Source organism: Argentina silus (genome assembly GCF_951799395.1).
Source record: "Argentina silus genome assembly, chromosome: 3".
In the NCBI taxonomy this organism is placed as follows: domain Eukaryota; kingdom Metazoa; phylum Chordata; class Actinopteri; order Argentiniformes; family Argentinidae; genus Argentina; species Argentina silus.
The window spans coordinates 8,215,887-8,233,605 of record NC_139657.1 but is presented as its reverse complement, the minus strand read 5'-3'; the positions used below and the strand labels follow the sequence as shown (position 1 = coordinate 8,233,605).

At 43.7% G+C, this 17,719-nt stretch overlaps 2 protein-coding genes across 7 annotated transcripts in view; both read right to left on the bottom strand.

Annotated features, from left to right (window-relative positions):
• The window catches only part of LOC310801766 (inosine-5'-monophosphate dehydrogenase 1a), an 11,462-nt gene extending 7,157 nt beyond the window's left edge, over window positions 1-4,305 (bottom strand). For all 4 annotated transcript variants that reach the window (XM_083665881.1, XM_083665882.1, XM_083665883.1 and 1 more), the window contains exons 1-2: window positions 4,207-4,305; window positions 3,429-3,477 (exon numbers count right to left, since the gene is read on the bottom strand). In XM_083665881.1, coding sequence (XP_083522007.1) covers window positions 3,429-3,477; window positions 4,207-4,304 — 147 coding nt within the window. In that variant the 5' untranslated portion in view covers window position 4,305. The remainder of the gene's footprint in view (window positions 1-3,428; window positions 3,478-4,206) is intronic.
• Window positions 4,306-9,756: 5,451 nt separating this feature from the next.
• Window positions 9,757-16,706, bottom strand: LOC310801770 (receptor-interacting serine/threonine-protein kinase 3-like). Of its 3 annotated transcripts, none has more exons than XM_083665890.1 (12): window positions 16,605-16,706; window positions 14,479-14,639; window positions 13,627-13,921; window positions 13,185-13,333; window positions 12,920-12,969; window positions 12,623-12,778; window positions 12,418-12,500; window positions 12,201-12,288; window positions 11,604-11,665; window positions 11,278-11,323; window positions 10,207-10,446; window positions 9,757-10,095 (listed from the first exon to the last, which is right to left on the bottom strand). In XM_083665890.1, the coding sequence occupies exons 2-12, from the start codon at window positions 14,631-14,633 to the stop codon at window positions 10,088-10,090; spliced, it is 1,332 nt and encodes a 443-aa protein (XP_083522016.1). In that variant the 5' UTR covers window positions 14,634-14,639; window positions 16,605-16,706; the 3' UTR covers window positions 9,757-10,087. The 3 variants fall into 3 exon arrangements, with proteins under 3 accessions (XP_083522016.1, XP_083522015.1, XP_083522017.1); XM_083665889.1 differs by having other exon boundaries at window positions 14,479-14,633; window positions 16,605-16,649; XM_083665891.1 differs by having other exon boundaries at window positions 9,757-10,092; window positions 14,479-14,633; window positions 16,605-16,649.
• Window positions 16,707-17,719: the final 1,013 nt, after the last annotated feature.

Below are 17,719 nucleotides of genomic sequence, written 5' to 3'. Positions count from 1 at the left end.
AGTTAGGTAGCTATTTACTGAGTAATAACTAAGCTAGGTAGCTATTTACTACCAAGCTAGGTAGCTATTTACTGAGTAATAACCAAGCTAGGTAGCTATTTACTGAGTAATAACCAAGCTAGGTAGCTATGTATTGAATAACAACATCCATATGATGGAGCAGACCTGGGCAACTATTTTCCATGTGGGGCCACATGAAGAATTTGCCATGTCATGACACATTATTTTTTTAATGCAAACCATGTGTGGGCTGAGAATTATTTTTTCACGTTCTACTATAATGTGACACATTCTATTTCACTTCCAGAATGTCACATTATTAATAAATATTCAAACAGAAACCACATCTAATAATAATCACATTAATTGCAGAGAGAGAGGGGGGCGGGGGGCAGCAAGGCACTTGAGCACAAGTAGAAGTAAATTAATACATGAATCAATTAACTAATTAATTAATACATTCAAAATGTAGCCTACCTAATGGGAGGAGTTGAGTTTCCGGGGGGCTTGCACAAGAGCAGTGAAGTCAGGTGTGCTTTCTGAGGTGGCTATACCCAGCACTGCTACAAGTTGATCATCAGTGAGGGAGGATCTATAGCTGGATTTATTATAATTCATCAGTAAAAATGTCTGTTTGCGTATGTAGGTTGAACCAAAATGAACTAGCATCCTCCGAGCAAGACTCCTCATCTTTGGAAAGTACTGTTCTTTAAGAGATGAGTAGAATCTCAACAGTGGCACCGATTTGAAGTGGTCTGACAGCAGTGCATCAGACTGCAGATTAATAAACTCGAGTTGCAGGTGACTGGGAGCGTTGTCCGCATCGAATGTGAAAGCAGGCGAAATCAAAAGCGGGTCACTCTCCGCCGATTTAAAATCCGCAAATCGTCAGGATAATTCACTGCAGCAAGCAACAGTGAGGCATGTGTGTGTGTGTGTGTGTGTGTGTGTGTGTGTGTGTGTGTGTGTGTGTGTCTGTGTGTGTGTGTGTGTGTGTGTGTGTGTGTGTAATCCTCTCTCTCAGTGTGTGTGTGTGTGTGTGTGTGTGTGTGTGTGTGTGTGTGTGTGTGTGTGTGTGTGTGTGTGTGTGTGTGTGTCTGTGTAATCCTCTCTCTCAGTGTGGGGAGGTGTGTGTGTGTGTGTGTGTGTGCGTGTGTGTGTGTGTGTGTGTGTGTGTGTGTGTGTGTGTGTGTGTGTGTGTGATCCTCTCTCTCAGTGTGAGGAGGAGCAGCTTTGCTATGAAGGCCTTCACCTTGCTGGACATCTCATGCATGATGAGGCTGTTTTAGCATTTTAGCTTGCAGCTCCTGCGAATTCCTGACTTTCTCCTCAGGTGACATGTTCTTGTTTTTTTCTAGAAGTGACGGCTCACAATGCAATCTTGGAATACGGCGATGGCCTCCTTACAAACCAAGCACACAGCTTTACCTGACACTTAATTTCACTTAATCACACGTAAATAACTGTTTCAAAGTCCATTCCTTGTTAAACACCCTGCATTCGGTGTTAACCCTTTCGTTTCTTGGACTGTCGCACTGAACCTGTCACTCAATGTTCTTCATGTACGTTGCTGATGTCGTGACTGGAGCACTACAACTAGCATGTGACTTTTGTTTTAAAATGTTGACCATTCTGCAGCTGGGAATGTTGGTTTTGCAAGTTTGGTTTGTTCTGGACCATCTCGTGGGCTACCCAGAACTGGCTCGCCCAGGTCTGTGATAGAGGATATAGAATCATAACTGAGGAATGACTTGTTTGATTCTCTGGTATTCACCAGAACCAGCGCCTCCAGGTCCTTTACAGTGACCCAGTGTGTTTGGTACCAACTAGTTACAGTGGCCCAGTGTGTTTGGTACCAGCTAGTTACAGTGACCCAATGTGTTTGGTACCAGCTAGTTACAGTGGCCCAGTGTGTTTGGTACCAGCTAGTTAGAGTGGCCCAGTGTGTTTGGTACCAGCTAGTTACAGTGACCCAGTGTGTTTGGTACCAGCTAGTTACAGTGACCCAGTGTGTTTGGTACCAACTAGTTACAGTGACCCAGTGTGTTTGGAACCAACTAGTTACAGTGGCCCAGTGTGTTTGGTACCAGCTAGTTACAGTGACCCTGTGTGTTTGGTACCAGCTAGTTACAGTGACCCAATGTGTTTGGTACCAGCTAGTTACAGTGACCCAGTGTGTTTGGTACCAGCTAGTTACAGTGACCCAGTGTGTTTGGTACCAGCTAGTTACAGTGACCCAGTGTGTTTGGTACCAGCTAGTTACAGTGACCCAGTGTGTTTGGTAACAACTAGTTACAGTGACCCAGTGTGTTTGGAACCAACTAGTTACAGTGACCCAGTGTGTTTGGTACCAGCTAGATACAGTGACCCAGTGTGTTTGGTACCAGCTAGTTACAGTGACCCAGTGTGTTTGGTAACAACTAGTTACAGTGACCCAGTGTGTTTGGTACCAACTAGTTACAGTGACCCAGTTCCAGAGAACATTACTTCCTGATCAATACCCAAATGCCAGTGGAGGTGAAATACAACCGCTGATGTTAATTAGTATTTGTTTGTAGCGTGACAAGCAGTGGTCATGCTTGGGTGTGAGCGTGTGTGTGTGTGTGTGTGTGTGTGTGTGTGTGTGTGTGTGTGTGTGTGCTTGTTTACGAGTGTTTATTTGGACTAAGCACCTGCTGTTCCATCCCCCAAAAAACTGTGACCTCGGTGAGAGATTAATTAGATTTCCCAGCAGAGCTCACAGGAGAAAAACAAAAAACAACTGTAGGCTTATTATTGCCACCCTTCCTAGTACATGGAGGGGGAGGGGGGGGGGGTATACCAAGAGTTGGTTAATAATGTGAAACCCAAACAACAGAGAGATGGTATTCACCTCTTGTAGGGAGAGAATAGAGGAAGCAATGTGATAGACAATCAAATATGACAGGACTGGCAAGGAGTGTTGAGTATAATGGGGTGATGCAGGGGGGGTGCAGCCAGACTCATGCTAACACACACACACACACACACACACACACACACACACACACACACACACACACATGGGGTGATGCAGGGGGAGTGCAGCCAGACTCATGCTAACACACACACACACACACACACACACACACACACACACACACACGCACACACACACACACCAAGCCTCAGAGGAGGTCACAGCTTGTGTCAACATGCCCAGAGCAGTTGGGAGGGTGGCTGGGGCAGGTACACACTCTTTTCCAGTCAACTGGTCCTCTCTGTTGTGTAAATGAGCTAAGAGAGAGTGTAAGTTAGCCAACAGAGAGAAACCATCAGCAGCATCCTCAGGAAGGTAGAGTAGACTAGGCCATACCACAAGGTTTCCTTTTCCTCTTGATCACGTGGGTAGGCCTCTATTCTTACCAGCAGTGACAGTGAAAACAAAGAGTAGAACAAGAAGTGCTCACCACTTCATCGGAGGTGAAGTCTATGAAACCAGGCAGAATCAGAAAGTCACTGCAGAGAGAGAAAGAGAAAGAGCAGGTAAGGACAGTGTCAGTATCAGGGGGAGGCTGGCGGAGGCAGAAATCAGAGGACGGGCTCATCGTATAATGCATGGGATGGAATGAGGAACGGTAACGCGTGTTTGATACCATTCCTCATTCCGTTCCATGCGTGACCATGAGTCTGTCCTCAGAAGGATGACATCCTGACTGAGAAAGAGTCACTAAAAGATCACTAAAGGGCAGACTCATCCCAGCACCCACCCTTAACACTCCTCCAATCATCCGCTCTCCTCAGCCACTCTCCAGGGAACTTTCTACGCTCCCAACCACTGGACTGAGATAAAGCCTCCATATGCAACTCAATTAGAATAACACACACACACACACACACGCACACACAACGCATGCACACATGCAGACAAACGCACACACACATGCACGTATGCACGCACGCACGCACGCACACACACAAACACACAACCCTCCGTAGGTGATATCTACATCTGTGGAATGGCTGAAGCCTGTGTACTACATCACATCAAGCCTGTGTACTACATCACATCAAGCCTGTGTACTACATCACATCAAGCCTGTGTACTACTCGAGCATCACCCTGTAAAGCGGCCTTACCAATAACAAATCCTCTAACAGAGGTATCGTCCTATCACGACCACTCTGGTGAATCATCACGCAGATCCTATCAACGTCACAAACCAACCCGCACATCCGCAGATCTTACTTGTACGTGAGGCCGTCCCCGATAGCAAAGAGCTGCTGTGCCGTCAGTCCGTCCTCGGGCACGTACCCTGTTCCTCCACTGATCAGGTAGTCAGCCATGCTGGAATACAAACACACACACACACACACACACAGATAGACATACACACACACACACACACAGACACACACATACAGACACACACACACACAGACATACACAGACACACACACACACACACCCACACGGCACACACAGTTATTGATGTGGACATGCTCTCCTCCAATATCATACTATCTGTCTGTAAGCGGTGGGAGGCAAAGCCTCTTTACTTGTCCCGCATGGAGATAAAGACATGTTTTTGTGGTCATATACTACTGCATAGAAAGAGCAACACGTGGAGGAGAATCCGTTTGGAGGAGAATCTGGTTGAGCTGAATATGACTTTTAGCCACTGAATCCTCTCCATGCCTCTCCATACGATTTACACACAGCTAACCTTTTTTTTATGGCCAGACTACTAGGTCTTTAATGCAGGATTTGTTGTTTTAACAGCAGATTAGAAATACAGTGATGTGGTGTAATCCTAATCCTTCATCATGTTCATGCTCACATTTCATCTGAATGGCTGTTTAGCACGCGTGGGAGTCGTTGATCTGTATGCTCAGATGACTCTGCCTCAACTCTGCCCTATTTTGCAGTTTGGTGGTTTCATGTTTGACCAAATCCATTTATTTTTACATTTACATTGATGGCATTTAGCAGACGCCTTTATCCAAACTGACTTACAACAAATACATTTGTACAACAAATTCATTTAAAGGACAGTGATTTCTGGCAGCTCCAGTTTCTATTCCACCTGCTGTTGTGTTTTTTTTATATTGTCTCTACTGACTCTCCTCCTTCAAACAATCCCTCAAAACCCATATTTTTAAACATGATTTTAATCTTTTTGTATTGTTGTTTTCACTGACTGTGCTTTTGTTTGACTTTTTATTGATCTATCTATGCTTGTTCTCTCCATGGAATGTCGTGTATTTGAGTATTGAGAAAAGCAATATACAAAATAAATGCAATATTATTATTATTGTTGTTGTTGTTGTTGTTGTTGTTATTGTTATTATTATTATTATTATTATTGCTTTGCTGCAGTTAGTTATTTACTCTGTATTAATAAAATACAGTATGTAGCTAACTAGCTTTTTTCAATGAGGACAAACTGCGTCTATGGAATGATATCGATGATCACTACAAGTTGAACTAGCAGTAGCAGAAATTATTTTTTGAGAAGAGCATTTCACTGAGCAGACAAACACACACGTACACACACACACACACACACACACACACACACACACACACACACACACACTCGATGGCCTTGTTGGCTCTGCAGACTGGAAATGCTGGCTGACTTACAAGAGCTCAGCCATGTCAATGGAAAGAGTCTGAGTCTGTGACGACCGTACAGCATTTAAGAGGATTTGGTTACATCACCGTGTCCAGGTAGCAGATCACTGGGCTTTTTAAAGCGCTAAGCCAACGTCACTAGAATGCATAAACGACTTGCAGGATATGGGTTGTTTAGCAACTTGACGCTAGTTCATTCAAACACTTGGCGGGGCCGGTAATTCATAAGTTCAGTCAGGTCTAGAGGGGTATCAATGCCTTGATTTTGCTTCAGACTGTTTTCATGTGAAGATGATCACCCAAGAATCGTTTCCACCTTCTCAAAGGGAACATGGTTGAACATGGTTATGTGGTACATGGACATGGTTCTGGGATCAATCAAGAGGTTTTACAGTGGGCTATTGACACTTTCCCAAGAGAACTGGAGTACTGTGATCATTGGACACAACGGTATAGGAGTCAGCTGGACATGAGGGGGGTTGGGAGCTTTCAAATGCTCATTTCTAGTGTCTGTTGAGGAAAATAGATACAGAACCTTTACTTACAATTAAAGAAAATGCCAAGGCTATGGGGGGCCTTGCAGAGGGTCACTACTCTTAGGGCTATTCATACTGTATTGAAGACAAGTGTGACTGCATTGTGACTGTTTTCCCAACCCTTCCTGTCTTGCAAGTGACCAGGCAAATCAGTGTGGACAGGGTCGCACTAACTATCAGAACAGAAGGGCGTGCCTGGAAATGTGTTTGAACTTGTTTTTCAAATCTCGCCTGTTTATAACCTTGGAGAGAATATGTGCCCTCTGATTCCCCTTGGGGGACGACACAACAGGACTCTAGCCCAATTCCCATTTGAAACAGGGAGAAAATAATTACGAGCAGCAAACCTTGAGAACCAGAGTTGGGCACCATGCACCTCCTGACATGAGAGCTTGTCTCGACCGTAGATGTCAACATGAACATGCATAGGAGTTAGCCGGTCTCTGCTCTGTGCCTGTGTGAGAAGCGGCGCAGCTCAGTGTCACATGCCTAGCCTACAGCTTAGAGTGGTTTACTTGTGTCTCTCTGTGTGGCGTGCATCTCTGCACTCTGTGACGTGAGGCGTGCAGAAGTGTGCAGCACTGTTAAGTCTGCAGTGGGGACTTTGAGAATGACCTCTGTGTATATATATTCTGTATAGACAGAATGTGTATATACGTGGAACATGCATACTGCTGTACCTCTGTATGTGTGTAGTATGTATGTATGTATGTATGTATGTAGGTAGGTAGGTAGGTAGGTAGGTCGGTTGGTCGGTCGGTAGTTGTGTGTGTGTGTGTGTGTGTGTGTGTGTGTGTGTGTATGTATGTATGTAGGTATGTTTGTAGTATGTAAAGAGTGTAGTGTGTATGTTGAGATACTGACCTCTCTGGTTCATATCCGGCCTGGATGCGCGTGGCGCTGTATCTCTGAGCGGCGGTCTCGTGTCCGTGTCCGTGGGGGTTGGTGTTGGCGTAGGGGTGGGGGTGTTCCCCGTCGCGGGGTGAGAGGCGTGGCCGAGCGGGCTCCGTGTCCCCTACGATCCTCCGGTAGTCGATCTGGTAGGTGTCCCGCTCACCCTCCCCAAAGCGGTCATAACCATGACCTTCCATCTCCGGGAAATCCAGGGTTACAGCCTCCACGGTCACCGCCGCCACAGACCCACACACGCGTAAAAAAACAAAACACGCACCGCTGACGTTTCCCACTCCTCACACACACACACACACACACACACAGACTCACTCAGTGCTTCACACTTTAGAACTTTATCAAATTCAAACACACACCCGATGTCTCAGACAATGACACAGACACACACACACACACACACACCGAACGTTTCGCTCAAACACACTCGAGAGACGCCACAGAAACAGACAACTTCCCCTGTCTGTGTGTTTGTGATATGTCTTGTGACAAAATCCACATCACTGATTAAGCAGGTCGGTATTCCTCTCAAATCAGCGATAAAACACAACAACAGAAAATCTCTTCACCAAATCAGTGTGTGTATGACCCTGATGTGTTTCTCTGGTGTTTCCCTGGCTTCCACCCTAGACACCCTCCTGGTCCAATTAGAGGCCTGAGGGCAGAAGCTCCCGTGTTCCTTCCACACAGGGGGAGAGAGAGCTAGTAGATCCCTGTAGGAGATGAGGATCCTGGGTCTGGGTGAGTCTGAGTGAGTGTCCCCTGGATGCCCCCCGGTGCCAGGCAGGAGCTGTAAGCCCCAACAGGAGGTGAGGAGAAGGGGTCTGAGAGGTTGAGGCACCCCCCTGGAGGCCTTGGGAAGCTGTGGTAGTTGAAGTAGAGGAGGCTTTGGGAGATAAAGAGCTGCTTATTCCTGAGGCTAGGAGCCTCTCTCTCTCTTCTCCACTCTCCTCTCCTGGCTCTGAGCTTAACTCTGTTTCTGACAGTAGCAGACGTCACTCTCTCAAAGAGGATAGGGGGAATTAAAGCAAGGGGGGGTGGAGGGGGGGGGCAGACTGAGTGGAGTGAGGGAGTGGGGCGGGAGAATAGAGAGAGTGAGGAAAGCAGTTCGGGGGGAGGAGTAATGGGAGGTAGTGTTTTGGGATGGAGATGACTTTCACACAATTTCCCCACTCAGTATCGCCATGGTGAGGTGGTGATTGTTTGTGTGTGTGTGTGTGTGTGTGTGTGTGTGTGTGTGTGTGTGTGTGTGTGTGTGTGTGTGTGTGTGTGTGTGTGTGTGCGTGTGTGTGTGTGTGTGAGTGTTCGTGCATGTGCTGTTCATGATTTGCAAGATGGACCATAAATGACAAAACAAAGTCAAATCCCAGGATACCATTTGACGTAAGACTCTTTCCCGCAGGGGTTAGCGCGCGTGTGTGTGTGTGTGTGTGTGTGTGTGTGTGTGTGTGTGTGTGTGTGTGTGTGTGTGTGTGTGTGTTTGGGAAGAGGTCACACAACAACTATTGTTCTTGCTGGCAACAGGTCTCAGATGTTGTTTGTGGTTCTTTTTTCGAGCTGTGTATCAAATCATCTCCTTAGCACTTACTAGGGTATCTTTATAAACATTCAGGTAAGGAGTGTTTATGTGAGATTAGCCAGTTTTGGCAGGCTGCCTGTTCTTCCATTTTCAACCCAGGGCTTGTGAGACTGTTAAGGTGTTAACAATTTGGCCCAGCCAAAGGACATGCTCTAGGTGAACTTGTTTTCATGTATGTAATCTGTACTTAAAATGCAGGTTGTTACTGCTATGTGTAAAATCATTGTCAAGCAATTGTCAAAATTTGGGAGAGCAATTGAAAATGTGGGTTGAGCGAGCAATTGAAAATGTGCTCTCTCAAGTAAAACACTCATGGTACCTTTTGGTATCAGGTTGCAGTAACTGTCAATTATGGGATGCAATGTTTGAGAAACTGTTTCTATGATTCTATTTGGATTCTGGTGAAAGTTCCACTGTCAACATGTTCCATGTTGTTCTACTGACCACAATGACTGAGGCTGACTGCGTTGCTAGGGACGCCCTGGACACCATCATCTGCAGGTGACTGACTGCTTGTGACACCTACTGAAGGATTGAAGCAGAAAAGCCTCTTACCCACTTACCCAGTCTCTCTCTCTCTCTCTCTCTCTCTCTCTCTCTTTGTCTTTCTCTCTCTCCTCTCCCCCTCTATCTTGCTCTCTGTCTCTGTCTACCGGTAGCTTTTAACTACTCTTGCTCTGTCTACCCAGGTCATCAGTTGTTGTGTCTGCTACCAACAGATCCCTTCCCTCCCTCCCTCCCTCCCTCCCCCCAACATCTTTGGGCTAGGACACCCTTTTCCACTTCTTGTCTAGGAAGGCTGCAAGAGGCTCTAACTATAAGCCTGGGTCACTATGAGCCTGAAAGGCTGTCCCTCAGAGCCTGGGTGAGACCGGGAGACTTTGATTGGGAGACTGGGAGGCTGTTAAGAGCCTAGAAGACAAGCTACCCAGAGCAATGCTCCAGTGCACATAGCCCCCCCCCCCCCACCCCCCACCACCACCACCCTGTCATCACCCCTCCCTTTAACAATGACACACACAGCTGTGCATCTCTCACTGATGCTCTGACAACCCTGCAAAACATGCCTGAAATAGATGGATACGTTACAGTATAGAAGCCATAAGGGTTTGGAAATAGCTGTAGAATGGAGTCGTTCCCCTTTTTTTTTTTATTGAATGGAAGCGTTTTATGGTATGTTTTTTTCTCAGGCACAATGATAAATCAAGTTGAATAAATATCCTTGCAACATGATAACAAACACAGTGTTAAGATCATTGCAGCTTCCCCTGATTAAGTACGTAAAGTAAGTAAAACATTTTTACTTAGTAAGTCATGTAAAGTCAAAATGTACAGTGCTTCGCTGTTACACTCACAAGGCAGATATTTGTGTGGTACTGTATACTGAAACTCGTTGTCAAGAGAGGAGGGCCTGTCTTCTTGCTTGGAGTAAGTGAATGATGGCTGTCTCGATCGTCGTCGTCAGGGATTAGTCTTCTGATGGAAGACAAGGAGTGAGATTTATAGGTTAATAATATATACCAAAGCAGGGACATCACTATGTATAACTTGGATATGCATCCTGGTTACAGTTTGCTAAGATCTTACCCAGTTCGTCTATCAGGTCAGGCTCATGCTTTTTGAGAGCACTGTAAAAGGCTGATTTCACCTTTTTTGTTGAGCGTACAGCTTTAAACAACACCCTCATCCTAGCCTGGCTGGTCGAGGCAGCTTCAATCTCAGCGTACAACTCAGGATGGATCATGTTCCCCATGTCGTCTGCTATGGCCATTACCATGTTAACCTTTTGAACCAGCAAATGCCAATTATTTTCCACAAACTGGACACCTAGGAAACAGGTAAAACAAAGAGTTGTAAACACCAAGTGAGCTCATTCTAATGTTGCTCTGTATAGGAATAAAGGTGCTACCTCAAACCATACAAGGTTATTTGGTTGTCCCTGTGGGAGAACCCTTTGAAGAACCCTTTTGGGTTCCATGTAGAACCCTTTTAGAACCCATGAGTGTTCTTCAAAGGATTCTTTCACAGGTACAGCAAAAGAACCTTTTTAAAACCCTTTTTCTGAGAGTTTAAGTGAATCAAATTTAACAGGAGTGAAGGTGCAAAGTTTACTGTTTAGTTTTCATTCTCCGAACAAAATGTTCATTGTCCAAAGTAAATGTACATGTCCAAACTAAAATGTTTACTGATCTTATTCAACATTCAACAACAATTAATGTGGACTATTTGAGCTTGGCACATTTCTTCAACGGTGGTGAAAACAATAGTAGTGTGTTGTAGTGTGTCGTAATAGCTCAATACATTTGGGATTGAGTGAGTGGTGAAGCCTGTTCTCCAGTCTAAGTAACTTGGTTTAATCTCGTTTGAAGTCAGTGTGCTGTTGGTAGCTTGTGTATTTTCTAGCATTGTGACTGCCTATGGCCCCTGGTCTGAGCATTGATTACTTATCTTATGATGACTGATGGATAGATGATTCACTTACTTAAACACATGTATTTGTTGTAAGTCGCTTTGGATAAAGGCGTCTGCTAAATGCCATAAATGTAAAAATGTAAATGTAATAGGCTGAGGATGTTCCCTGTATGTCATTGGGGGAGCAGCACGTGTATAAGATGGGAGGGAGTCACTGTGGTCACAAGGGACATCATTGTATTTTACCTTCGAATTTCGGTTTTGGTTCGGAGTTCAAGCCATCAACTGTATCCTAAATAGAGAGTCAAATATTTTAGTGTACATTTGTCACTTCATCGTCATAACAATAGCATGCTTTAACTCTTGAGCAGACTACAGTATACTAAAATGCCTTAGTGCAATCTAAACCTGAACCTGGGTCTTGTTAAAACACCCGCCCCACTCAGCTAAAGCATAGGCATTTGCTTGGGGGGTGAATACAACTGTTCAGGTCTCAGACATATGAAAACTGGTTCTATTACAATATTCTGTGCATTCTCAAGATGCTTGAATCAAAGGCCAAATACCCTTACCATTGTTGGGAGAGGTCCAGCCGCCACATTATTGGAGGTATCCATTTGGTCTTGTGAGTGTGCTGTGGGAAGGTGAACATATTTAATCTGGATCTGCAATTCATATTAATTTATTGATTAAGTATTTGAACCATGAGAGAGAGATTAGGTCAAATCCTGGAAAATAATACACTTTTAATGGAGACTTTCCATGAAGATGTTTTTTAGTCAAGTAGGCATTTAGGAAAGCTGACCAGGGATCTGATATTCCAGAACTGAAGTGCCATTGAACCAGATTTCCAGAAATTTATATAATTCCTTGGTATAAAATAGATCAAGTAAGTTTTGACAACATGCACAGCTCTCTCTGAAGCTAGGAACAAAACAGTGGTTAATTGATGTCACATGACTCACCATGTCACTTTCTTTGATCTGTTACTTACTGTAACATCTTACATTCTGAAAGTGAAGTACAGTAAAGGATCCCTTTAAGACTACTCCTTGACCAAAAAACATCAACATGGAGAGTCTCTATTGGAAGTGTGATTCTGCTCAGGACTTGGCTTAATCTCTGTCAGGGAGTGTAATGGTAATAGTAGCAGTTATAAAGAGCTGTACCAGGTAGCACGTAACTGCTGGATACATGGTGGGCATTGACACCGGATGTTACATATTCTCCTCCAGAATCCTCATTCTCTCCCAAATCCTGGAAATCAGATCAAGCTAAATAGAGAGACTGAAATAATAGAGTGTCAGAGATACATTGTTGTTCAGTTACTGTGTTGAAATGGTGCACTTGATGCTACTGCATGAATCAGAGTGTTCTGCTCAGTACCAGTTTTTTCTGCACGTGGCAGACAGCATCATGTATTTTCAGCTTGTACTTCCCAAACACTTTGTCGGTCACAGTAAGACAGTCTGAAAATCAAACAGAAAGAGAACCAAGCAACAACAAATATGAGAAACAACACTGAATCGTCAGAAGCAATATCATAGGACTACGTCAAAGGCAACTATTCCCCACAAAATCCTAGTCTCACCTTTGAAGGAGGGTCTCTTGGTGGGCTTTTCATCCCAGCATCTCACCATGAGGTCCACCAGCTCCCCCAGCCCATCTGTCTTCCCTCGGTCCACTTTCTCCAGGGGGGGCCTGTCCCCTTGGGGGATTCTGAATGCCACCAAACTGGATTGGGCATCTAAAGGAGAGCCAGATGGTACAGAGGGAGGTGGGAAGAGGGGTACTAAGTGAGGAGGGGTACTAATGTGAGGTTAGCCATGGAGGGTCAATATTTAGGGGAAGGTGAGTGTATGGTGATAACATTTCAATAGTAACTCACGAGGATATGGGCATTCACCGGTCACAAGGGACCACAGAAGTATGCCGTAACTGAAAGAGAAATAACTGAAAATAAAGTCATGCTCTTCTACTGTCTCTATATCTGAAAGTGTCTCTATATCTGAAGCGTCCTCTACGGTATATCTGAAACTGTCTCTATATCTGAAAGTGTCTCTATATCTGAAACGTCCTCTACGGTATATCTGAAACTGTCTCTATATCTGAAAGTGTCTCTAGGGTATATCTAGTATCACTATGTGGTGTACCTGTAGACATCAGAGGCGCGAGTGGGCTTGTATGACACATCAAAAGCCTCAGGGGGCATATAGCTCACTGTGCCCCCAATCAGCTCAGTGTGCTCTCTTTTCACCCCCAAAACACTGCAGGATATCATGGACATGCCAAAATCAGTAAGCTAGAAAGGGAGAAAGAGAGAAAGAGAGAGTTGCTGTTGTGAAAGCAGTAACCTTTACCAGTCCTAACCATTATACACATGTAAAGGCGTATTCACACAAGTTGTTTTGAAGTGTAACAAAATACAACTGCATTATTGTAAATTGCAGACGTCTCTCATCGCCAATGGCGAACGTGCATAAAGATGACGTGACATCTCATTCATGGCATTCACAAAATAACGTTTGTGGTCATAGCATTGAGTGATAGCATCAACCTTTATGCAAGTCGTCAGATCTAGAGCCAGTGACTTGCCTTGGCGTTGAGGTCTTTGTCTAGCATCACATTCTGGGGCTTCAGGTCATGATGCAGTAGTGGCGGGACGAGGCAATGGAGGTAGTTCATGCCCAACGCGATCTGGTGGGCCAGACGGAAAGCCAGGGGCCAGGGTGGGGGTCCTGACTGAGTTTCAAGAAGGGAATAGAGTGACCCCCTCTCCATGAACTCCATCACCAGACCCTGCCTGTTGGAGTCGCTGTACACCCCCAGAATTCTTAGCACATCAGGGCTTGAAGCCAGACGCATCCAATCGGCCTCCTTATTCAGTGAGCTGAGGAAAGGCAAGGGTGGATTTGGGAGGGGAGGGGTGAGGGAATAATAAAAGGAAGGAGATCATACGATACGTTTCAATGGTTGACCTTGGTTAAAGGTGTTGACCTTGGTTAAAGGTGTTGACCTTGGTTAAAGGTGAATGGTTGACCTTGGTTAAAGGTGTTGACCTTGGTTAAAGGTGTTGACCTTGGTTAAAGGTGAATCATGTCATTTTGCACTTTTCTGCCCTCTTTGGCCACACTAAACATGTGAAAATCTATGCTACAGTACCTTTTTTATTTTAGTTTTAAAATGCACAAACAATTTTAAACAACCTAAACGTAAAATAGGTATGTAAAGGCCAGTGCTCGCCCAGATTTCAGTAAGCGATTTGTTTGGCCTTGACTAAACATTCTTGATCATGTGATCTAATACCTTGATCGCTACTGATTTATAATTGCCATTTTAAAGCTCAAATCTGGACCTTTATGGATAAGCCATTATATTGTCTCATTTAACGCAGTTTCTGCAAATTGTTATGTACCAGAGAAATTCTAATCAAATGGCACAATTTACCCATTCTTGAGAATCTTGATGGCCACGTCAAATCCCAAGTCAATATGTCTGGTCTTGTAGACATCTCCAAAACCTCCTGAGCCAATTGGTTCCCATTTTGGGTCCAGACATGAGTCATTAATCAACACTGACGACAGGCTTCTGGACACCGCCATCTGTCACTACGAAAACAAAACATGTTAAAGTCACAAAAACATAGAATATGATATAGAAATAAAGAAACAATTGGAGAAAAAAGTAATTTTGACAATCTTATCGAATTTTCATGATCATATACCGTGATTAGAAAAACCACAATTGCTTAAAAGTAACCCACACTCAAAGGCGATGTTGCAAAGTTTTTTCAACTGTGAATAAAGCCAACTATCGACAAGAGTATTGTTGTGTCGCAAAAGCTAGTTTAGAAAATATTAGCAATCAGACACAGAAGCAGAGGAACAGTGTACCCATCTTCTGATGGCTACTTCCAGCAGGATAACGCGCCATGTCACAAAGCTCACATCATCTCAAACTGGTTTCTTGAACATGACAATGAGTTCACTGTACTCCAATGGCCTCCACAGTCACCAGATCTCAATCAAATATATAAGACATATATATATATATACACTCACCGGCCACTTTATTAGGTATACCTGTTCAACTGCTCGGTAACGCAAATATCTAATCAGCCAATCACATGGCAGCAACTCAATGCATTTAGACATGTAGACATTGTCAAGACGGCCTACTGAAGTTCAATCCGAGCATCAGAATGGGGAAGAAAGGTGATTTAAGTGACTTTGAACGTGGCATGGTTGTTGGTGCCAGACGGGCTGGTCTGAGTATTTCAGAAACTGCTGATCTACTGGGATTTTCACGCACAACCGTCTCTAGGGTTTATAGAGAAAAAGAGAAAATATCCAGTGAGCGGCAGTTCTCTGGGCGAAAATGCCTTGTTGATGCCAGAGGTCAGAGGAGAATGGCCAAACTGGTTTGAGATGATAGAAAGGCAACAGTAACTCAAATAACCACTCGTTACAACCAAGGTATGCAGAAGACCATCTCTGAACGCACAACACGTTGAAACTTGAAGCAGATGGGCTACAAAAGGGGGTCCAACCCAGTACTAGCAAGGTGTACCTAATAAAGTGGCCGGTGAGTGTATATATAACTTATGTTAGAGAGCACCCTCTAAGATGCAATTACAGCAGGTAAACCACACATTATGCATTATACAGTAATGTAATAATTAATGCAATACAATAGAATTCATATATAAAGGTATGGACACAACTAGTATGATATCTCAATTTTGGCTTCTTACTTTTACTAATGAGGTAAAAGTTTCTATGAGTTTTAGTCATGTCAGCTATCAATAAACACACATCCATCAACTTGAGCATGCTACTCAATATGCATTCACTTTAGCCCTGCATAGTGTCCCAACCAGCTCAGGATCTTCATGGATCCACTTTAAAATGCCTTGCACGTGCTTCAGCAGGTTTCATGAGTGCCAATAAAACCTCTACTGTTCTGCACAATGCTTGTGCTCAAGTCTATTATTTTGTTGTCATGGCGCTTTGTTGAATAGCAGCACATGTGTTTTGGCACTCATGGTACCTTTCAAGATGAGTCCCTAGAGTATAACGGCTCAGAGTTTTTAGGAGCCCTCCTGTGACATTTAGTCACAAGACCGTTCGAAATGGGTCTGTAAGGAAAGCGCTGGATTGAACACCAAATGACATAATATTATAATAACAATAACAATGACAATAATGAAAAATATTCAGACTGAGAAACCGTAGGTTGGAGTCAGTTTACCCTGTCATAACTGACTTCCTGGGGAAACAGAAAGTAGCTATGTGATGATGAGATAATAATGTATTCATAATATATCATTATATGTTATGCAAATCTAGAAGATTTATTTTCAACTGACGGACATTATGATGCAGTCATACCTTTTTTTTTTTTTTTTTTTTAAATCTAAACCATGTCACTTTGAATGCTTTACTAGTGTTTACTACTTCACTAGGGGAGTAGTTCCACTGTATTGTTTGTGACAGTATAAGCCTCTGCTCTAAGTCAAGAGTTATTTCCTTCTCCTCCAGCATGGTGAGTTACAGTAGACCTAGAGTACTCACCATGTGTCCCTGTCTGTGTTGGTTATATCCCTCTGCTCACAGGTCTGTCCTGGAAAAATACCAACGTTCACTTTACTTCTGTTTTTGTAGCTGTTCTTGTCTCCGCCCCATAGTTTCATTCTGAGGGGGAGGACTTTGAGTTGACAAGACAAGGAATGTACAATGTGTTATTTTACCAGGGAGAGGGAGAGAGAGAGAGAGAGAGAGAGATTATGATTTGACTTTCATTAACATGTGAAAGTCTGGGAGGGACATGGGTGTAGGAGTAATGTATTATTAAAATGATGCTACTGTACTTAAATGATTTGAATTGTGGCCATACTCTAGACCATCTGAACAAAAAGCCTAACCCATACCTATAAAAGTCCACTAGGTGGCAGTGTGGGGATGTGGGTGTCTTGACAATCTACATCCCTTCAGTCTGAATGCACCTTTTTGTCTGAGTGCTTATGTAACAATATTGACCCTTCATCAAGAAAAACTGAATGACTATCCTGTTTAATCTACTAAATCCCCTATTCACAATGTATAATCCAAAAGTGACATTGATTGATATTACATGTCACAATCATACATATCTCAGAATTAGTTGGAGATGACCTTCTGTACAGAAAGTCCCATCAATCTCTTTTACAGGAGAGACTTGCCTAAGACGCAGCAAGCAGCCAAACAAAGACACACAGCCAATATTACAATTAAAAAAATAAAATAAAATAAAAAACTGTGGGTATGGAAGTTTCTTCACTATTCAGGTCCCTTGAAATGTGGAATGTCTCACCAATATGACCCTGCAGCTCCAGAGTGACTGTCCTGTTTAATCTACAAAACCCCTCCATGTCATCTAAACCTCCATCTCAGCACTCAACACAATGTTTAGGAAATTATGTCTTGTCATAGATTTCATTACTTCACATACAAAATAGATAGTCAATCATTTTACATATTTACATATTTGCTCACATGGCAGTAAATCCAGTGACGAGGGCTCCCTCTAGTGACCGAATAAGAAACTAGCATGAGGCTCTGGTTGATTTGATTGTCTGAATTGATTGATTGAATGAATTGATTGTTTTCAGTACAGAATGTGTCAGACACGCAAACACACATACATGCAC